We start from the raw sequence: 24,539 nt of genomic DNA, 5'->3' as shown, positions 1-24,539 counted from the left end.
AAAGCTTGACGTAAAGAAAATAAAAGAATGGGCACTCACATGCTGTTCTTAGCCACATGTTCTGCCCCATCCTGGCAAGCATATTTACTGCTTCAGACTGTCAAGCAAATCTATTATCCTTCGCCATTATATACAACTTATCTCCATATCTCCACAAATATACCCATTTTCTGACGAAGTACATCCTCTGATGATTTACTTTTTTAGAGTGAAAGAAATAATCACTATAATAATGTATTTTAACTTCATGGTCTTGGTTATATTGGCTGCCAAACCTTGATAAGCCATACTTATGGATGTTTAAGAGTGTTTAAAACTTGATCTTTTCTTTCACATACAGCTTTCTCCTCACTCCCATAAATACTACTTTCTATTTAAAGATGTAATGTTTGACCGTAATTAAAGTGAAAGAAAGAATGGCCACATTACAATTTTTTTCCATTTGTTGCTCTTAAGTAAATGCAATGTCCCTTCCTGATAAGGCAATCAGTGAAAGCTTAACAGTGAACAAGTAACTGATCTGTGTTTTCACATACAACTGCCTCCTCTATCACTTTCTGACTGTGACCAAACTGAAAGAATTAAAGACCACTATGATGTAATTCTTCTATGTGCACTGCCATGGCCTTTTAAGTCATAGCAATGAAAGTTCAACAGTGATCAAATTAGTCCCCTTTGATTTCATACTCTGCCTCCTTACTTTCTAACCCCCCCCCCAAAGAGTAACAATCTATCTACTCTTTGATTTTTGATTTGTGAGAAAGTGAAAGAAATAATTACCACAATAACATATTTCAGCTTGATATCCTTAGACATACACACCTGCACATACACACACTGTTTCCCCCAGTCTATTTATATGAATGATTTTTAAAAGTGCTTTCATACATAGTCTGACTTTCCCATTCTCAAAATAACCACATTCTGACTTTGTCCCTCCTGTTCTTGGCATAGATCTATTTTGTCTTACCAGAAGCATCATTATCTGCATATTATTTAAAACTTCTACTTCAATCACATTTATAATAAAAAAAAAAGAACATTACATAGATCATTACTGTATGCAGTACAAATTGGTGATTCTTTTAGTGCTATGCCAGCATTTTTTTTGAACAAGCCATCTATTAGAGATTATCAGTGAAAGATTGAGTCATCTACTCCCAATGGCAATCGCTAATCAAATAAACGGAAATTGAGGGGTAAGCACTGACAACAGTTCCTCTGAGCAGCTGATGACTGATGTCACACATTACCTAACATGCTAACAGGCCACTGGTTGCTTAACCAAGGCATGGTATGATCCTTTTTAATTTCTCCAAGTCTTTTGTGTTTCTATTACCATGACGGGAATGGATCTCATTCCTAAGTCAAAGTATGATTAAAGTTCATGAAATTAGTATTGTTTCGCTCTTTGATGTTAGTCAGAAGTGCTCTTCGCAGCACCCACAATGTGCCCAGTAATGACTCTTCCTGTAATTCGTACAGCGTTACATGTATTGGTAATATCTCCAAGTACAATTGTAAATTCTTTTTTATAAGACCCATTGCTACTACTACTACTATTGGAACTGTCTGGGTATCTTTCTTCCATATTGGCCTCCTTTCTGCCTGCAAATGCTAGTATTTTATGACTTTGTGTATTTCTGTATGCAAGACAATATAGTCACTGGGTGTAGCAATTTCCATGATCAATGCTACTTTAGTCTTCTTTTCATGGACTACATCTGGTTTTCTCATGTTTTCAGTATTTTTCAGATACTTCAGTCACAATCCCCAATGCAACAGTCTTGCCACATTATTATGCATTTCAGTACACAGGCCATCTGCCATTAGCATATCACAACCAGCAACAAGATGTGCAACTGTTTTACAAAATCTACATTTATCTTTTTCTCCCACATGTTCAATGGACTTTGTAAACCAATGTGTATGTAGTCACTGTCTTGGGCCGCCAATATTAAACTTTTGTCTTTTGTTTTAAATTCACCTCTCCTTAACCATTCCTGTGTTCAATCCTGATCAACATGAGGTTGTTCCAAGAATTTTCTATACTTGCAACAATATTTACGCATTTTCTATATTTTTTGCCTTCTCATCTGATCCTTCACTTTATATTCTTTCTTTTCTGGCACATTCAGTTGCTGCCTGAGTTTTATCTACTTCTGGTTTGATTTCCATTCCCACTTGATGATGATATGCTTCTGCTAAACAAAGCAGGTAAGTCAACTTAGACTTATTCTCCTCATGTTTCAAAACTTTCACTACATTTAGGTCTTGTGAGGTCAGCAAATATGTATACAGTCCCACGATTGCAGATCTATACATGTAATCAATTTCGAGGAGGCTGATACCTCCTTCAGAATGGATAATATATAGTCTTGGTATGCACTGATTTTTATAAATCATTTGATAAGCATGAATCGTCCTTCTTGTTTTCCTGTCTAGCCTATCCAACACCTTTTCAGACTAGTCAGTTGCTCCAAAACTGTAAGTTAGGACAGGAAGAGTAAATTGGTTTATAGCTTGGACTTTGTTCCTAGCTGTCAGCGCTGTTTTCAGTATTAATTTAAATCTTCTAAAATATTCCTTTCTAAGTTTTATTTGCATTTGTTCATGTTTTATTGTTGATCCTTCATCAATTCCTAAATATTTATATACTTCCTCTTGCTCAAGTTCTTTTATATCATATTTCTGTCCCAAACTGATGTTTTCTTGGTGCTGCAACTTTTCTGCTTTAAAGGTTGCTTTTACACATTTATCAAGACCAAATGACATTCTTCTATCATCTGAAAATATTTTGACAACTTGCAGTTGTGCTTTCAGTGAAATCATCTACAAAAAAAAGATAAGTCGTTATACTTTGTTGTTTTCTAGGAGCCAGATTGTAGCCATGACCTAATTTGTTAAGTAGGCAGCTTAATGGGTTAAAGGTAAGACAAAAGAGTTTTAGGATGGCTTGCAGGTTCACTCTTAAGTTGGAAGTATTGTTTTTCTTGTTGTTAAACTGACTGATGTCTGTTCCGGGTGCAAATATAAATAGTTCTTACTCGTGGCTTAATCTTCATGTAAAGATATTAATAATTTTAGCCAGAAGTTAAGTACTGCATCTGGGCCTGAGGTTTTCCAGTTATGAGCTTTTATTAACTTTATTTCAATCTCTCTAGCTGTTACTTCATCCCATTTCATATCCTGTACATTTGACTTTCTTCTTTCTTTTAATTTTCTATCCATTTAGCATCTTTGTTATGTTCCACAGATCTTAATAAATATTTCTCCAAAATGTATATATTTCTTCTTTTTAGTGGTTTCAATTCCTTTTGCCTTGTTTCTCAATTCTGTGTAAAGCTTTTCTAGGTCATCAATAAGTTGCTTATTTTGTACTTTTCCTTTATATTTTTCTGCATATCTTCTAAGGTTTTCTGCTTCTGCTGATAGCTTTAGTTTATTATTTGAGATGGTACACAATAGATCCTGATCTGTTCTGATACTGTGCATTGCTTTTATCATGTCTATCTTTCGGAGCATTTTTGTTGATCTGTTCCCTCTTCTATATTCTAACAGTGACACATCTTGTCCCAGTTGCTTTATACTTTTCTCTGTTTGATACTTCCATGATGGCATTTGATTTCTCCCCTTTTCCCCCTTACTACTCCGTGTTTTTGTGGTAAGATTCATCTGTTATTAATTTAGCTGCACAGTAATATATCCAATTTACTTCTATTTTACTTCTGTTATATCGCATGAATCTCTATGGACAGTCCTAATTACTGTATTCATTTGTTTTAACAAACTTCTAACTTTCTGGGTTTTATTAACTTTCTGTATTCAGTTTCTTTCATTGATCTTAATATGTCTGTCCATCTCTATTAAAACAAGCAACTTTTCTCCTAGAACATTTTCTTCTAAACAGAGGGCACATTCTTTGTTCTACATCTAGAATCCTAGAAGCTAGAAGCTAGTAGCTAGAATCCGCCACATAACGCAAGCACTCAGGTCTCTCAACAGCAGGTACAAGTACGACTCTGTCATTGTCCACGCTGGTGTGAACGACCTGAGACGTACCTCCTTGGACTACATGAAAAGAGACATAGAGGAGCTCTCTGATTATGTAGCCCCAGGCAGGTATGACCCTGACCTTGAGCAGTATCCTACCTTCACCAAGAATGATGCCACAATACAGAGACAAGATGATCAGCTTTAATAATTGGCTTAAACTCTGGTGTCATTCAAAGGGGATCCAATGTCTGTCTGCCTGGGATGACATGCTGGACAAGCCATGCTGCTTCGCAAGGGACGGCTTGCACCTGTCACCCCTGGGCTTCCGGATATTGGCAAAGGCTCTTGCCACCCCATAGTGCCTTTTTTAGGCAAGGCTCAAATTCTAAACCTACCACCCTAGAACACAAAAAAGGAAAAAAAACTAAGGGTAATGCTGCTCAATGCCAGAAGTCTAAACCTCAAGATGCACGCACTCGAGGCCCTTCTCAGTATGGAGAACATCGATGTCTGTGCTGTGACTGAGACCTGGTTCAAGGCTCCCGAGAGCACCCCGGCACTATCAGGCTTTACCTCATATCATGCGTTCCGTCCCCAAAATCCGGACAACACCAAGAAAGGAGGGGGGGTGTCTATATTCATCAAGAACACCCACACCTCAAGGTTGGTGGCAATGCACGATGCATCGGAGACCATCCAGGTGCAATTAACCATAGGCAAGACTGCTCTGCAATTTGTAGCATGTTACAGGCCACCCTCTCAATCTCAGGAACCTCACATAGCTTTCCTGAAAACACTGGAGGGGATAAATGTATCTCCAAACACCATCATACTAGGTGATTTCAACTACCCGAATATAGACTGGGATCACTACTCAAGCCCCAACACTCTAGCCCAAAGGTTCCTAGAGTTCATAAACTCAAATGCCATGGAACAACTAGTCACCATCCCCACAAGAGGAGATAACATACTAGATCTCATCATCACGAACATAGGGTCACAATGTTCAACACCGGAAGTATACCCTTCACTGGTGAGATCAGACCATAAACTTATCTCACTGGAAGTCCACATCCCGCCCCCACCTGAGATAAAAAAGACCACAGTGAAGAACTTCTCAAAAGCCAACTTCACACTTCTAAAGGCTAGTGTGGTCTCTTTTAAGGCCCCCGAGACTGCGGAAACCATTACTCAAGCCGCTGAATCACTTACAAATGCCTTCTACCAGCACCTACAGGACTGCATGGATCAGGCAATCCCAAACAAAACAAAGACTCTTTGTACCAAAGGCAAGCATCCAGTTTGGTGGACCCCAGCCATAAACAAGCTCTACAACAAAAGGAGGAAGCTACTACAAGATAGAGCAAAATCCTTAAAAGGAAAACACCCTTGATCATTATAAGTAAAAAACTAAGATCTCTCATAAAATCATCCAAGGCAAATTTTGAGAGAAAAGTCGCTAAGGACTCAAAGGACAATCATAAGGCCTTCTTTAGCTATGTTAGAAACCTGGGAGGAAACTCCCAGATATGCTCAGAATTAGTTCAAAATGAAGTAAAAATTACTGAACCTACAGACATTGCCAACATACTGGCTGACAGGTTCAGTGCAAACTCTCCCGCCCGCGAAAAGGTGAGATATCTATACCAGAGAATTATAGCCCCCCAAACATCTCTAACGCTCAGGTGAGAACTGCTCTCTCCAAGGCAAAAATCACAGCATCCATGGGACCAGATGGTGTCCCCGATGTGTGCTCCACGAACTCAATGAGGAATTAAACCCGCAGTTAGGGCAGCTGTTTAATCTTAGCCTCACCTCAGGATACGTGCCTAAGGAGTGGCGTACGGCAACTGTGGTCCCACTTCACAAAGAAGGTGCCTCCACCGACCTGGGAAATTACCGTCCCATCAGCTTGACAAGCTTGATCTGCAAAGCTATGGAGAGAATCATAATGGAACTCATAAATAAAGACATAGGAGACTTGCAGACTTTGGATCCGACCCAGTTTGGCTTTGTCAAGGGCAGATCATGCCTTTTAAACCTGGTGGACTTTTTCGAAACAGTCACCAAGGCCATTGATGAGGGAAAGGCAGTCCACACAGCCTACCTCGACCTGGCAAAGGCTTTCGACACAATACCCCACTCAGGTATCATTGAAAAACTCATCAGCTTAAATGTAAACCCATACGTCACAAGATGGGTTGCAAATTGGCTAAGTAACAGAACCCACAGGGTCAGAGTTGCTGGCGCCATGTCAGACTCAAAGCCTGTCACAAGTGGTGTCCCACAGGGCTCAGTCCTGGGCCCTCTCCTGTTCGGCATCTACTTTTCAGAAGTACAAGCAAACACAGGAGGATTGTGGCTGACAAAATTTGCAGATGACTGCAAATTGGGCACCATAGTTGAGAACACATCTGACACAGATATCATTCAGAAGGGTCTTATAGAAACGGAAAACTGGTGCCAGAACCATGGCCTAAAGTTAAACGCCAAAAAATGCATAGTCATACCCTTCGGGAAAAACAAGGTTACCCCTAGCTACCATATAGGCGGCAACCCACTAAGCACAGAAGAGGTTATCAGGGATCTGGGTACCCAGGTTGACAGTAACCTTTCATTTGATACTCACGTTGCCAAAGTAGTTAGGAAGACCTTCTACATTGCCCACCTGATCATGAAGGGATTCACATCTAGATCAAGGGGAAGTCATCGTCCCCCTGTACTCATCACTCATCAGGCCAATTATTGAGTACAATGCCCCATTCGGAATGTATCTGACATGACACCTGCAGCAACTGGAAAGGCCCCAAAAGTTCCTCACCAAAAGGATAAAGGGTCTCAAATATATGTCCTATACTGCCCGACTGAAGGAACTTCAGCTCTACTCAGTCGCTTACCGTCTGCTCAGAGGTGACCTGTGCCTGACATACAAGGCCATGTCCAACCCAGAATTGATGAACATGCTTCACCTCAAAAAATCTAGATCCCTCAGAACTACAAGGGCGGGAGACTTAAACCTTGACACGGTTATTAATAGGACATGCTGGAGGGACAGATTCATCACCCAGAGACTCCCTATGCTGTGGAACAAAATCCCGGTACATGTGAGGCAGAGCTGGCTTTGTTCAAGAGAAATCTTGACCAATGGATGGGAGATCGCAGATATACCCCAGGGATTATCTCAGTGTCACTGCTTGACAGAGGCACAGCAAAATAATGGGCATAGTATCCTCCAAACTAAAGGGGTGGCGAAAGCCACAAAACTCTGGCTAGGCTTATAAATGCCCTTGGGCAGATAGCCTAGTATGAACCTATGAACCTATGAACCTATCTCCTGTGGGCATTCTATAGAAAGATCCAGAGCATCTTTCTGTGCCACATTCTCTTCAGTTTCATTCTGTGTCATCTGTTGCTCTTTCATATGTGAACTCACTGGCCTATCACTCCTCAACACTGACTACATCAGAGTTGCCACCATTTCCTTTTCCTTCTCCTACTGTCCAACTCCAATTGTACTTTTGTACTGGTTTCCTGTGAAAGGCTGCAAAGTATCTTCATATAGCAACTGATTATATGTTTCCTGCTCCTCTGGTTTCTCCTTAATTTGGGGATCCATTGCTCTGTCCTGCCGTGATGTTATCAGAGATAGATTTTCTACACTAAATCTTTCTCTTTGCAGGTAATCCATAATGTCAGTTTCTATTTAACTTCTCATTATTAATTTTCTTTTCTATTAATCCAAATAACGCCAAAACGCCAAAAACCACAGTAACTCGAAGCCAGCAACACAAAACGAGATCCCAGAACACAGCTCCTCAAAGTGAAAAGTTTATTCAATGGGAAATGAAACCACCATTAACGCCTTCAAAATCATAAACCAAACAGTGTTTTCGTCAAATTAATCGACTTCATCAGATGACCAGTACATTTGAAACTCATCTTTTTATAATAACATCTATTAACTCATTTAATCAATTAATCAATTAAAAACAAATTCTTTTTCTTGACTGTCCAATAAAAACATGTTACAAAAAGTTAAAAGGTAGGATGAAATGACATAAAAAAACACTATTAAAAAATGCTTTAAAAAATGCGTGTTATACTTGAAATTCAGGAGTTTTTACACAAATGGAATATTTATTTCATCTATCTTGCTATTTACCAAGAATTGATTATTAGGTATCTTTTCTTGAATAAATTAATATTTAATCTGTACATTTATGAACTATAAAAACTGATTATTATAAATCATGTTTAAAAATCTAGTATATATGACAATATTAAAAATTAATGTATATAGGACCTGAACTAAATTCAGTCTTAAAAGGGGGAAATGCATATAGTAAGTATCCATGAAGAAATATATATAAAATGTGCATTTAGTGACATCTGGTGGTGGAATACCATTATTACATCCTTTTCCTATAATTTAGCTGCTCTTAATCTAAGTAGTGGCAGTATAGAAATTTTATCATTTAACCCTGGAAATTTGTCTGAATTCAAGGTCAACTGCCACCACAACTCTCTATATTCCACTCTGTCTTCCCAAGGGCCACCCCTGATGTCTTTTTTAACTTGTTCAATTATTAAAAATTTGTATTTATATTCCCTACATGTTTTGCTGTGTTTATAAAGTGCATTGCTTTCTTTACCCTTCAATATATCGTACATATGTTCGTAAATCCTTCTTTGGAGAGCTCTCTCCGTCTTCCCTATATAGAAGGAGTTACAATTTTCACAAACCACTAAATATATTATACCTGTGGACTCACAGTTGAAATAATCAGGACTATATATCCATTTATTCCTACTCACTAGGAAGAGTCCTTCCTTGTTTAAAACATGACAACACTGTCTGCAACGTTCACATTTATATGTACCTGTTTTAATTTTATTATTGCTTTTCCTATTACCACACTTAGTTTCTAGAATATTACCTAAACTTCGGGAATTCTTGTATATAACCTTTTTAGGAAAATTGTCCATGCCTTCTATACCTGTTAAGCATGTAAATCTATTCCATTCTCTAAAAAATATTTTTCTAACTTCATTGTTCAACCCATTATATTCAAGGATCAAGGCCCGAGTGAAATCCTCACCCTTTCTGGGTTTCTCATAATTTGAGTCTTTACCACCTTCACTTTCATCCCTTATTTCATCTATACCTGTACTGCAATATAGTGGGGCAAATCTATCTTTTCGCCCTTTCTCCACTTCTTTCCGGATTCCTCTAATAAATGACACAGGATAGCCTCTATCTTTGAACATGTTTTCTAATAAATCACATTCGTTCTTAAAGTCCATATCTGAACTAGTCATCCTACTCCCTCGGACAAACTGTCCTTTAACAATGTTTTTTTTTACAGTGTTTAGGATGAGCACTTTGATAGTGCAGATAGGAATTGCAGAAGGTGTCCTTCCTGTATATTTTGGTTTCAAATTTACTACCCACTTTATACATTTCCAAATCCAAGTATGTCATTATGTTTTCAGATATTTTGTGGGTAAATTTTAAAAAACAGGTAGTGTTGTTTATATATTTTATAAATTCATCTAATTTATCTAACCCTGCTGTCCAAAAAATTATAATATCATCCAGGAATGTTTTGTAGAGAATCCAGGATGATTTGTATTCGGAATTTATAATGTATTGTTCCTCCCATTTTGCTAATACAAGGTTTGCATAGGAGGGGGCACAGGCTGCCCCCATAGCAACACCTTTGATCTGTTGGAAAAACTCACCTTTGAAATAGATGTAATTATATTTTAGAACAAGGTCGATAAGCCATAGACTTGCTAATTTATCTTTGTGTGTCATATTCTCATATTCAAATACAATTTCCTCTAACATTTCTTTGCCTTCCAAATGAGGGATGGAGGAAAATAAATCTACAACGTCAATTGTGATGAATAAAATATTATCCTGCCACTTACATTTATTGAGACATTTTAATAGGTCCCATGAATCCTTTAGTATACTGGTTTTATTGATCCATATGGGTTTTAATTTGGAATCAACATATTTAGCTAATGTTTGCGTCTTGGAACCTTCAGCTGATACTATAGGGCGGAGTGGGGGATCCTCCTTATTTTTATGTATTTTTGGGATCCCAAAGATCGTGGGTATCCTAGGTTTATCAACTTTTAAAAAATGATAACTTTTATGATCTATTAATTCTTCCTGCAACATATTGAAAAGATCCAAATCAATCTTATTGTAGGAAATATTAATCTCATTTAGAGATGCAGATACATATCTATCCTCTTCCCATAACAGGGAATATTCTTACTATCATACAACATGTTATCCATAATGATACCTCCACCCTTATCAGGTTTCTAATTAGATACCTAATAATCAATTCTTGGTAAATAGCAAGATAGATGAAATAAATATTCCATTTGTATAAAAACTCCTGAATTTCAAGTATAACACGCATTTTTAAAGCATTTTTTAATAGTGTTTTTTTATGTCATTTCATCCTACATTTTAACTCTTTGTAACATGTTTTTATTGGACAGTCAAGAAAAAGAATTTGTTTTTAATTGATTAATTCATTAAATGAGTTAATAGATGTTATTATAAAAAGATGAGTTTCAAATGTACTGGTCATCTGATGAAGTCAATTAATTTGACGAAAACGCTGTTTGGTTTATGATTTTAAAGGCGTTAATGGTGGTTTCATTTCCCATTGAATAAACTTTTCACTTTGAGGAGCTGTGTTCTGGGATCTCGTTTTGTGTTGCTGGCTTCGAATCTTCTTTTCTACTTTTCCTCTGTTTTCTTATTTTTTTTATTTTATTTTTTTTGTAAAATTTTCCATGACCAGATGCCTTTCCCTGTTTCTCTTCAAATATCTTTGGTGCTGTTCTGTTTTATTAATTAGTTTTGCTTTCTCCTTTGCATAAATATTACACCATATTAAATCTCTTTTTCTTTCCCATGTCCATATTTCTTCTTCAGATGTCTGCTGTTCCTCCTGTTGCTCCTTACCTTGGGGACTTATTGTTCCATCATGCTGTGATATAACCTGTGTTAGACTTTTGACACTGAATCCTTTACTTTGCAAGTATTCCATGATTTCAGCTTCTATTTTTTTAACTTCTACTTTGCTAATCTTCTGTTTTGCATTCTCTCTTTGTGATCTTATTGTACTATATGTGAGGGAAGCAAGACCCATGCTAGTAAGTAGCAAGATATTTCACTTCTGATTGGAAGTTTCATTCATTGTGTTATATATTTTGGGTATATATGTCACTAGTTCATTAACTATACTAAAATATAACTGTGTGTAAGTGTTTTCTGTTTTATTTTAAAATAAAATGATATAGAGAAAATCAATTGATCTTAGCACCCCCAGTCTGGTTCATTATCTTGGGTATAGGGTTACTTGGCACCTCGTATTTAGGGCTTACAACTCAGTTGTGGAAATATAATAGTATACTTGAAAAACCAAGAAGCAGATCTCATACTTTTACAAGACACTAACTTTACTGAATACAAAAAAGGCTAAAATCCAAAAATGTGAGCAGGATAACTTGTATTGGAACAGAGAAATGCTGAAGAGTAGCTATTTTGATAAATGGGGACAGTCAGGTAGAAATAGTGTACTATTGTTGCAAACACTGGTTAATGGATAGTGTATGACTTTTGGATAAAAATACAATATGTGAAGATCCTTTCACTTAAAAAAAGGAAAATAATCTGTTCTGGAAATATGAAGCCTTCATTGTTGATTAATTAATTGGTTAATTTTAATCAAAGAATGGTGGAGAAAGATAATGTAAGCAGGAAGGTGAAGGATGATCTCAAACTCAGAAAACTAAACATGGTCCTGCAGATAAAACGGGCAGATAGGCAAGCCTCAGTTCATCAGGAACACCATACCCCTCACGTAGAGCTTGCACGGCCAACCAAACTTGTAAAAACACAAACGGCCAGCAAGATGGTTCCAACGCTTTATTAATAAATCAAGGAATGGACATAAAAATGTCCAAATCAACAGTAAATTCAAACCGGTTTCGGCACGAAGCCTTCCTCAGTGAAACAAGTATATAAATGACTGTGCCAACCTTGCACGAAAAAATCTTTTATATGATAGTACATAACAGATCAACCAATCATATCAGTTACTACAGTTCTCATTAACATAAAAATTTCTTCCTAAATCTCCACTTTATACATACATCAAAATATATGTTAATAAAACAACAGATGAAATGTAGAAAATAAAGTGTAAACAATAACAATGATGTAATATAATATACACAATGTGTAATTACACCAAGGACATGGGGCAAAAATGATAAAAATGAATGTATCTAAGTCTGTGACCATGTTGACATCAACATTATATCAAAGATAACTGATCTACTTGATATAATAATATTACATTTAAAAATACTACACAATAATGATAAGGAATATATATGGTATACACATACTCCATCCACTTACAATTAACAACAACATATAGTAATATTTCATTAAAGTATATTTGGATGATGATATACATCTGTGAGCCATGTGTGTTGTGTTCCAATAGGACAACAACACAGAGAAGAGCTATACTTCATAAATGGTCATTAAGACCTGGAGAAAACAAGGCTCCAAGATGAATTATCCAATATTTTTCTTTAAAAGTAAATGTATTCTCCCAACCTTGTTGATGGCTTCTGTCCCCCACTATTCGGTCGATGACAGTAAACATAAAACTGGCTGTAGGATGTTTAAGTGTGTGTTGATACAATGCATTTGTGGTTTTTTTATTCCTTATATTACTCCTGTGTTCACCGATCCTAATCCTAAGTGAGCGTGATGTTTTCCCCACATAAAAGGCTGAGCACTGACATGTAGCAAGATATATGACCCAGCTGCTAGAGCAATTCCCAAAAATTTTTAAGTCATACACTTTGCTGGTGTTAGCACTGCTAAACTGTTTTGTTTTATTAACCTGATTACAGGACATACAGTGCCCACATGGAGAGGTTCCCACAAGTTCATTTCCACTCATGGTCAATTGTTTATATTTGGCTCCACCACTATCATGATGTTTATAGTGAGAAAAAATTGAGCCCAATGTTTTACCTCTTCTATATGAAAATTGGCAATGGTGACCCAGTTGTTCCCTTAAGTAATCATTGGCTAGTAGAATATTCCAATTATTGTCCATAATATTCCTAATGACCTGATGATTTCTCCCATAGGTGGTTACAAATCTCAAAGTGCAGTCCCCTTTCCTGGATTTATTAGTCTTATACTCCAGCAACTGTGTTCTAGATTGTCTGTCCGAGCATGTTTTGGCTGATATTATGTCAAATGGATGATATCCCCTATCCAAAAATCATTTAGTTAGGTCCATACTGGCATCCTCATAATCATCCAACGAAGAACTGATACATTTCATCCTTAGAAACTGAGATTTCAGGATATTGCGGACAGTGTGGCGTGGATGCATACTAGATGCATGTAGTAATGTGTTGTATTCTGGATATTTACGATGTATCTTAGTACACAGTGTATTATCCATATTTCTATAAACAGTAACATCCAGAAATTCAATTTGTGTTGGGTTGCTAGTTACAGTAAATTCAATACCCCAAACATTACTGTTGAGGTATTCAATGAATTCCTGAAGATATTCAGTATCTGCACACCACACCATCCAGCAATCGTCCAAATATCTTCGCCAAATGTCCATTTCCACCAGGTAAATATTGTGTGATGTATTATATATATCAAGCTTTCTTCTAGGTAGGCCATGAGCAAATCCGCATAAATGGGAGCGAAGAATGCTCCCATGGCGGTTCCTTGAAGTTGCCAGTAGCATTCCCCTTGGAAATATAAGATGTTTTTGTTTAAAACATGTTCAGACATGCAAATGATTAGTGTATTAAAGCCAGGTGGGTATAGATTTGTTTTATCAAGCCAAAACTGAAGGGCTTGTAGTCCTGCCCAATGTGGAATACTTGTATAAAGGGATTTAATGTCCAGTGTACATAATAACCAATCCGGTTCGATTTGTGTCTCCTGTATGATCTGCAAGAATTGCGTTGTGTCTTTAATCCTGGCTCTAACATGGACTAAAAGTGGTTGCAGTTGTTGTGTAAGAAACACTGATAGAGGTTCAGTCAGTGAACCATGGCCAGAGACAATCGGTCTTCCTGGTGGAGAAGTCAAAGATTTATGTATTTTTGGTAATAAATATAGTATTTGTTTGCATGGGTCTTTGACCATGAGATGTTTTGTTGTATTGGATGATATAATCCCTTCCTCAACTGCATTCTGCAAAAATGCATCAATTCATCCCCCCTTCCCAGATGTGGGGAGCTGTACTTTCCACAGCCCCAGTATTTATATATAGAAATGCTGAGACTGTTGTATCCTCATAAGCACAGTACAGTGCAGTTTCACAAAAGAGAGTGATGACACATCAGTAGAAACAACAGTTCTGAAAGGTATCTCCCAAAATGAGCCATGGAATTAAAAAGTCTTACATGAAGTCCAGCAAGTGCATAAGCTAGGATAAATTAATATCCTAACTCCAGGCCGCAAGTGCATAAGCTAGGATAAATTAATATTTACATGCAAAATGTATATGTATATATTTATATATAATTTCTGATCGCAAAATGAACTAAGGTTGATATATTTCCAGCCATGTAGTATATTGCCTTGTATAAAATCACAGACTTAATAATTTGGTTAAATAAGGTGTACCATTAAAGTACATTAGGGCTATATATTATGACAGCTACTAGGTAGGGCAGGACCAGCTTGAATGTCACACTGATGGGGGAAGTGATGTGAATTTAACATGTGTACCAATAACACTTTGTTTTACAGCACAATAAACCACTCCCATGCCTGATAAAAAGTATATATATATTTAGAAAGCTTGTGAGGAAATTATTACTCTATTTTTGTTTTACTTGGATCGTTTGTCTGTGTACTTAATAAAGGATTTTCGACTGGAAATAGACTGCCTGCTTTGCTCGGATTACTTTTGAATACTTAGTAATGCTGTAGAATTATATATTTTCTATTATTACTTTTTGACTTGACGAGTTTACATTCGCTACTTCTACTACTATTGTCTGATCTGATTAATATACAGTGATTAACTAGAAATATATGGACTGAAAATCTTCCACACAGAGAAGTTTCTTACACTGTTTTGTTTTTAGACCCACTACACTTTAGTGGGTTGTTTTGAGACTTCGGGGATACCATGGAGATTACTTGTTTCTTACACTGTTTTGATAAATTAATATCCTAACTCCGGGCAGCAACTGCATAAGCTAGGATAAATTAATATCCTAACTCCAGGCAAGTGCATAAGCTAGGATAAATTAATATAGCTAGGATAAATTAATATCCTAACTCCAGGCAAGTGCATAAGCTAGGATAAATTAATATCCTAACTCCAGGAATTCTTTGGCACTTTTGCACTGAAAAATCAATCATCTTGGTGATGCACTTTCTTCCAAAAAGAAAGCAAAGCATTCTTCCATAAATAAGCTGCTATCTCCTTCTGGATGGGGAAACAGAATGATAACCTGCACCAAATGCCCTTACCTACAGTGTAGTTAAAAGTTTTGATGCCGACCATTAAGAATTTCTACTATTCATCTATAAATTAAACTAAATTGTCATGCCCTTTCTTGGGTATGTTCATTGCCATGAACAACTTTGTGAATAAAAACAATTCAAGACAATGTGGTCTAAATTAGAAAAGGGCCAGTTGTCTAGAAATGTGGCCCATCATGCATTGCTTGACTGTGGAAAAGAGATGATGTCTGTGCTTGTCAGCTGTAGTCCTCTGTCCCATCTGCCAAACAACAAATATCTTTATGAGGGGAGCAATAGATAATGTTCAGTAGTTTTAATGTTAGTTCAACATCAGTGTGATCCATTCTGATATTGTTCCAGAAGAGGTTTAGACCCCTAGACAAAGCATTTCTGATGCCATTTGACTTGCTGATGTGCAGTAAATCCATCGATAATAGGTCAGAGGATGTCTTGTATGGTAGACACAGATCATATCTTAGCGATCTGTAGGTAACTGAGTGTAGTGACAAGGCTTTGAGTCGGTCCATGTAGGGCATGTTGTTTAGGCCTTGTATCTTTTTAGTATGTATCTCTGTGGGCATTCCAGTTGTTGCATGTGTCTTGTATGCCAAAGGGAGCATTTAAATGCATCTGAATTTTGCCAGCATGTGATAAGTTTCATTGATCTTATTAAATACTTCCTTCACTATCTAGCTTGGTAAGTTAAATTGTATATACCACTAAGCCCATGCATATTATTTCACACAAAGGAAACCTGGGAATTATCTAGACAAATATAGACCCAAACTGCTTAAATACATTTCTGTGGTTCAGAAAATATGTACATGTGAATCAGCTAAGAAAGGTCCAATTGAAATCTGTTATATGTGCCAAGAAAATATACACTTTGATACGATAAACATTTGTAGATCCTAAAGCTTGATAAGGAATGCAGTACAATAATAAACAGTTCTGCCGTGATTACTAGAATATATTATCCAAATTCTATAAATTCCTTGCTTGGGGAATGATTCATTTAAAGGCAAAAACTACCTCATTTTGCTTTTTTGACATTGCCCTGTTTTAAGTGTAGTAATATCTTCTGGCATAGATGATGTGAAGGAACATTACATTTTCCACAGGTGACATGCCCTTTGTCTTTTGTACTGTGACTTCCTCTGCATTATTCCCAAATACATCCCACTCTGTAAATTACTAATATTTACTTATTTCTAAATACTTAATGTACAGAGACAAGGAATGTACCGCAGATCAAAACTTGTAAAGAAATCATGTAGCTCTAAAGAGAAAAAAAGAAACAAACAGTAAAAGACTGGTACAACCCACGTTTCTAGATCTGAGAAATGTATACAAGGTCACTGGTTTTACATTTTCTTTGTAACTTAAAATTCAGAAAACCAAACACTATGCACAAGATTAAAACTAGTCTATTTCATGCAGCTTTAACAATTTAAACTGCTACTTTTAAGAAGTTTGCATGTCTACTTTGGATTCCTTGGAGTACTACAATAAATGTTAATATAAATGCACTCCTGTAACCTCTTTAGGTTTGCTTATACAAAAGTAAAGAAAAATAATCATAATCCCTGAACTTCAGCAAGGAGAATTAGAGCTATTATGTAGTTCCTTTTAGTTTAAGAATAGATATTTAATATTCCTGCTCATATTCCCTTTATACCGGGTTCAGGATCAGGAATGAAAAGCTAGGATAATCACTGCTCTGCCATCACAGAAAAAGAAAAAAAAAACAACAAATGAAGTCTTATTAATTGTAACATTACTCACAGATCTGTGTTTTATGTTTCTATGTTTGGTGGGGAGGATGGAATCTGCTTCATATGTTATGAAGCCATTTAAGCAAAGGACAGCTGATTAGTGGTGTCACAGGAGAAACAACATAGCATAGCCTTAGAATGTCAAAAACGCCATACAAACCATCAAAGAGCTCTTTGTAAACGTAATATGCCAAATACACTACAGCAAAGTTAATGAACAGCTGATATTCACATATGTGGAAAATATAAAATGAAGAAGCACTACTCACGTATACCAAGCTCAGAAACCCTTTCCAGGTCTTCTCGTTTTGATAGCTCCAGAACTACTGTTGGTAAGTGCAGACAACATGGCAAAACATCTCTGAAAAAAATAAGGTCGTCTTAGTTCTCATGAATACAGGGACAGAAGCTTGTTTCAAAGTTCCTTATTTGGCATGGAAGGTTAGTCACCCCCTCTGCACTTTGCTGTTACACAGAAATTACAGTAATATCTCTGCTACAGCTTATACAGGTGACATGACTAGGCACAATACATGACTAATGCAGTTCTCAAGCTGACTAAGGCCTGGAGTAGCAGCATCTGAGAAGTCACATAAAAGCACAAGAAGTTTCCTGTGGGCAGCAGTTCCGAGTAGTAATACTAAACAGTCTACCTAAAATACTCACCACAGTTGACAGAGAATGCTGACATTTATTAAACTAGCTGTCAAAGAGGAAGTCTGACTACAAATTATCTTAAAAAGTCACTATTTCTGACGTAGTTTTACAGAAGTACCTTAACTGATAATCATTTTGGAACTATATTCTCACTGCATCTACCTGCAAGCATTTGGTATACTTTTCTGTTTTTTGCTCTGCATTTATTAATCCTGACTTTTATGGCAGGTATACCATAGTCCACCATTCAGTCCTTGCAATAACTCAACACACACGAGTACTGTGTGCATGGTAGAAGCCTGGGAGTTATTCTGATTTGCACTGTAGCTGTACTGAAATAGTTATATTCTGTATACACAGAGACACACAGCCACACATTTTCAGCAAAATGAATAAATTCTCCCTATCTAGTTCTGATGACCAGAAGTTTCGCTGTCAGAGTCGCACGCAGCCATTACACCAGGCAGAACTGTCACTCCCATATCTCTGGGCTGTAGAAGATGCAATACTGTTTAGAAAAGGAAATGATTTTTTAATAATTCAGTAAGACAAGAGCTTATATATGGCCCAAGGCTAAGCAAGAGGTTGCAGTGAAAATACAAGCAAGTTACTTAACATTTGTTGATTCTGCTATTCCAAGAAAGATGATTGCATAAAGGGCTGACATTTTCAACATTGTATCTTAATTATTTGCTGTTTCCATGTACCCTAATCTTACTTTTTTTAGGTTCTTGGTTTCAAAGGACAGCAGAGACCTGATTGATGGTATCACTTCTTAAGCAAACATTCATGGCCTGAGTATGCCTGTGGTTTATTAGGAATTCTGAAGCCCCCCCCCCCCATGTGCTTACTTGCTTAGCATGTTATCCAACTTACTCAGGCTGCTCCACCCCCACCCCCTTAACGCTTTTGTTGTACAAGACAGATGGATACCTTAAGTGGTGGAGCAGGTTAAGCAACAGATCCCTATTTGCTCCTGTTGAGCAGACGGGTGGCCTAATGCTTAAGGTGTTTGCCTTACAAACACAAGGTGCGGGGTTTGAATCTCACAAGGGATAATTGGCTAGGCTTAAAATGGCTCGCAAGGGCAGTTAGCTTAGTACTAATCTATGAACCTATTCTCTATGAACCTATGACATACTCAAATCACAGCTGTAAGCAGTTACAATATCCCTCAGAAGTAATGCTTCCAAATCTTGTTGGCATTGAAATAACGCTGCTCCTTCAGAAGATGAAAAAAGAAAAGGCTGCATTTATCCTACCATCTCGTACATGCCTGGCTAACCATAACTCTCAACCATCTGCAGCCAAAATGAAGCATACTGTTTCTCATAATGTGGAACAAATGGCCAAAATATGGAACACTTCACTAACCGCTTTAACTAAGAAACTCACGGTATGGTTAAACACTGTTAATTCATGCTTACAAAAAGTATATATGATTCAGAGATATTTACCATAGATATTTGTTTAAAAAATCTTAACAATGAATGTGTAACAGACCCTTTTATTGTGGAATAGTATGGAACATGCAGTTTTTAAGACTCAGAATGAGGAATGTCCCATGATGACATACATTTCAGAGTTGCATGTCTAGCCTTATTAAATCCAGGTGAATGAAAGCATGGTAGTGTCAATGTCTGGGACTCCTCTTAAAGCTCTCTTCACTATCTACAGGTAAAGCTTTTCATTCCTTCTTATTATCAGTCTGTTTCCTATACTCCATAAATAAGTTCAGAGACTTATCCTTAGGTGCCTGGTAATCACTGACATGTAAAACATCAGCAATCCTGAACTTGGAAATACTATTTACTGAGTGCTAAATAAATATATCTGGTTTCCATTTGACATGCAGATTAACTGCCTTAATTTAAATCCCATATCTCCAGTAAACCCGCGGTGGTGGTGCTGCGGTAGCATTGTCGCCTCACAGTAAGACGCTGTCCGGTTCGATTCTCAGCTAGAGCATCTTCTGTGTGGAGACATGCATGAATGGGCGTACCTTCATTAAAGGTTGTGCATCAGGGCTGGTAACTCGGCACGTAAAAATCAACTACCAATCATTAGCGGACCAGAGTTCCGCTGTGGCAACCCCTAACCGGGAAAAGCCGAAAGAGACAACAACAACAATCTGTTATCTCCAGTGCAGACATGATATATTTTGTTGTAATTCCTTACATCTAGTTGTTATAATAACAAAATATTTTTTTCATGCATGCAAGTATTACACAATTTGCACTGTAACAGTTCAAACAAATAAAGACAATAACCATTTTATTCCACAGGCATCACTTGCATTGATTTTAAAACTATACATATCATTAACCAATTTCTTATTATAAATCTGTAACATTTTTTAAGCTGGCAATTTTTTTGGTTGCTTGCAAGTATAGATAATATATTAAGACCATCCTTAGCAAACTGATCTTAAAAAGGGGGTCAAACAAAGCACAGTCCAAAATATCATCCCCACAATGGTTTATTTGAAGAATTAGAGAACAACCCCTAGAACAAGAATACCAGAACTCCCACCTTGAGCCAGATCTTGGGGTGACATTCACTAGTAAATGCCCAGTGATTAGGTGATGTGTGTGTAGTCCATGTCCTTCTTGGACAGATGAAGTTTGTATTAACTACCATCAACCCTTACCTCTGCAAACTTCATTCCCCTAACCACCGACAATTAGGGTGACTCAGGATAAATATGGCCAGGCTTGTAAGATTCTCTAGGGCCATTAGCCGAGTAACCTTCTATGAACCTGTGAACCTTCTAAGGCCCCCTGGTCTTGTTTTTCTCACCCTACACATCCATCTCTTAATAACATGAATAATATGAAATGGTAAAAATGTCTTGTGCCCTTCCTGGAAGTGTGACTCTGTGATGATGAAGGAATTCACATATCCCTAAGATCCTTAAAGCTATGTTGCATAGAACGTTGTGTTCCTGGTAAGACCACCCTTAGTAAACTGATCTTAAAAGAGGGGGGCATACAAAGCATAGTCCAAAATATCACCCCCAGTATGGTTTATTTGAAGAATTAGAGAACATTCCTTAGAACAAGAATACCAGAACTCCCACTTTGAGCCAAATATTGCTGTAGTCCTACTGAGACACTTCATGTGGGAATGACAGGTATGCCTGCAGAGACACTAGTCGGAGGAACAACCTGCCACATCTGCATCCAAATGATGATTCTTATTGAGCTTCTGCACTGGATTGTCCATAACAAACACCATGTTAAAATATGAGGATGCTCATTAGTGTACATGGTATAACATCTTGGGCCATACATCTTAATTGCCTCTGAATTCATAGGCCTCCTGTGAATTTGCCTCACCTTTTTACTCTGTCACTCATAAAAACTTTGATTTCCTGGTAAATCGCTGAGGATTACAGTCCTTCAATAATGTCAGGCATTGGAGTTTCATACTTATTATTATTCAAAAAAGTATGTTGATACAAAACCTGTTCTATTAACTCTTTAAGTGAATTAGAGTAATAATTTAAAGTGTCCCTGACTTTTGTTTTTATTTTTTATTTTTTTTGTCTCCACATATTTTTTCTTAGTCCAGTATTCTTGAGCAAAGAAGTAAGAGTTATATGTTGGGCTGAAGACCAGTGCTCGACTTATAATTATCTCATCAGGTGAAGAAGCTGCTGAGCTGCCAATTCAGCAGTGAGCTGAGTTACATGGCTGGGCAGGACAAACCCAGATGACTCAAATGTGAAGTAAGAATGGCTTAGGAATGCCTAACGACTCTTTGTGGAGGATACAGTTGAGTACCTTCTTCCAGAGAGCTTCTGTCATGTACAAGCAAAGACTATGGACATGGAGTCTGAACTGACCATGATCAAGATGTGAGCAGTAAGGACAACAGCAAGACACTGACTGTAAGACAGGTGGTGCCTTGTCATGGTAGTGACCATAGCAAATATATATATGTGTGCAAAGTCATTATTGTTATGATTTTAAGCCTCACATGAAATGTATTACTGTTCAGTTAAGCTCTGAAAGAATTTCCATGGACAACTTTGCTACCAGTTCCATCTACAGAACCCATCACTGCCTACCACTAAGGGAACTTCAATGGCTGGAATTCTCACAACTACTGACTTTCCACCAACTAATCATCACATATAATATTCTAAAATTCGCAGACAAAATCCTAGCACTAAAGCAACTAGTAACACACTATACAGCAAACCGTCCTCTTCGTTCTGCTGGTAAATCAGTTCTCTATATCTCCACAGCCAACAACACTGCAGGCAAAGCTCTTTTCTCACACTCTATAGCTAAATGCTGGAATAACCTCCCCTTAGCTGTGACCTCTGCTCCAAATACCTCACAATTCAAAAACAGGCTTAAATCATATCTTAGAGGTTCATGGCTGTGTCCATATATAATACTATATCCACACTTCCTTCCTATTTTTTACCTCTGTGCATTCAATAAACATAACATCCTATATTGAAACCTATCTTTGCCTGTTACTATCTATGAAGTTTAACTTATGTATGTATATGATCATTTTTATTTGTTTTTTTTTCTTCTCTTTTTTTTCTCTCTCAGTGTAACTTTCTACTATAGAAAAAATGGTAATAATGTTTGTTGATAACAATGCCTTTGATGTTATGTAAAGTTGTCTTTATGTGGAGCTTTTCTCCCAGGGCCTCCGCTGAAAATGGACCTCGTCCAGTTGGACCATCCCGGTTAACAAATGTAAAATAAAATAAATAAATAAACTTGGTTTAGTTGCAAGGCCATTGCTGAATTATTTTGGGACCTGAGGACATTCTGGATGAGCTGGGGATATGATTTAAACTTGGTAGGGCTCTAAGTCTGTTAAACAACATTTTCCTAGTGTTATTTATCTGAAGCAAATATGTGTATTTTCATTTATACATGTCAACATAAGTAGTGTTATCTTAGTAGATGATAGGGACATATTATGGCTCAGAGTTTAATTATGTCCTGTATCAGTTGTGGAAGTTTCGACTATGATGTGTCATTTTGCCTACTACTAGATGAAGTTGGGGAGACAGGTGGGAGTTGCATAAGTGAAAAACCTAAGACAAAAGATAGATGTCTCTTCTGCAGCAAAACAAGTCAACACATTTGGCAGAGAAGGCGTAGCTATATTGGGTAACCTTTTGGGGGAATTCCACCCTCCCCTTCCAATTAGACATTGCAAGTAATGAGACAGAATAAAACATTAGACTAACTAGAAGATATGAACCTGAACCTGAACCTGAGCTCTCTCACAGCTGGTTGCCAATTTGGGGAAATCTTGTATACATTAAGAGTTGAATTGATACCCTGGAGCTATGGTAAAGTGAAGATCATTGGTGAGGAGAAACTGAAATGAAGAAGTTGATTAAGGCTGTGCATTTTCTTTTGCGATACTCTGGAAATTGGGACAGTTAATGCTGATAGTGCTACAACACGGATGATGCACTTTAGCCTGTTATAAGGAAATACCATTTTGACAATATATGTACACAAGATGATGGACATAGTTCTTTAAATGCAGATGTGTGCTAAAAATCAGAGTAGGGAGGGATCATCAGTATGGTTTTCCTGAGCAGTGACAAGGGTGCAGTGGAAGGGCTTGCTGTAAGCACTAGGCTGAAGAGGTACCAGGAAGATCCTCTATTATTTTTCAGATTTTTATTATAAGATTTAAGCTTCCCTTCCTGTTGAGCACTCATGAGGATGGAGATCTCTGGCTAATGTTACTCTACTTTGTAACCCAGCAATTGCCAGGTTACAAACTAGAGAGATATGAGGGCAGAGCTCTCCATCTCATAGTTCTTCTCCATTGCTATAAAGTGCAATGCAAAATATCAGAGCTCCATCCCCTATCCAACCCCTATTTCATATCTTCAGTCAAAAAAGTACAAATAGCATTGTCTTTTTTTCCTCCTCTGCATCTGATCATTAGTTGCTCCCAACTGCTCTGCTCATTCACTAGGTCAGCCCCCTTAGCCTCCCCCAGGTTCAATCTATCCCTAGTCTGCGGTTGCAGAGAAAATACATTTCACTGGTATAGCCCGTGTTAGATGCCCGTAAGTGTGGCCTAACTCCAGTTCCCTCATTGCAGCCTTGGCAGCTCCTTGATTATTGTCCTCTAAGGGTCCACGAGCAACCTCTTGACTGAAAGGCTCTCAGCTAATGCAGCACAAAGCTGGCCAGACCCATATACTGAATAATGCAGACTTTAGGCTTTGAAAAATCAGGTTCCAGCATTAACCAATTAGCTATACGTCTCAGCCCTCAGAACAAGCAGACTCACACACCTTCACATTCACCATTTTTATCACCAGGTGCTTTCTTCTTAGGGGAACTTATGCCTGGCTTACAGAGCAATCTCTGACCCAAACCTAATGAATTTGCTCCACATCTGTAAAATAAAACGAGACTAGAGCTACCCATTCCAGGCACCTAAATATGGCCTGCGACTTGAATAGGACATGCTGGAGGGACAGAGTTGTCTCCCAGTGACTGCTGCATCTTTGGAATAGTCTGCCAATTCATGTG

At 37.5% G+C, this 24,539-nt stretch overlaps 1 protein-coding gene across 2 annotated transcripts in view; it reads right to left on the bottom strand.

Moving 5' to 3' along the window:
- Positions 1-24,539, bottom strand: part of LOC122810865 (ras and Rab interactor 3-like) — a 1,223,645-nt gene that overhangs the window by 263,796 nt on the left and 935,310 nt on the right. For both annotated transcript variants that reach the window (XM_044082437.1, XM_044082487.1), the window contains one exon: positions 17,613-17,704. In XM_044082437.1, the coding sequence (XP_043938372.1) occupies positions 17,613-17,704 (92 nt within the window). The remainder of the gene's footprint in view (positions 1-17,612; positions 17,705-24,539) is intronic.

This window comes from Protopterus annectens, chromosome 1.part0 (assembly GCF_019279795.1).
Source record: "Protopterus annectens isolate FY-2018-M chromosome 1.part0, PAN1.0, whole genome shotgun sequence".
Classification (NCBI taxonomy): Eukaryota; Metazoa; Chordata; order Ceratodontiformes; family Protopteridae; genus Protopterus; species Protopterus annectens.
The sequence above is the reverse complement of the archived record's forward strand: the minus strand, read 5'-3'. Positions and strand labels throughout refer to the sequence as shown.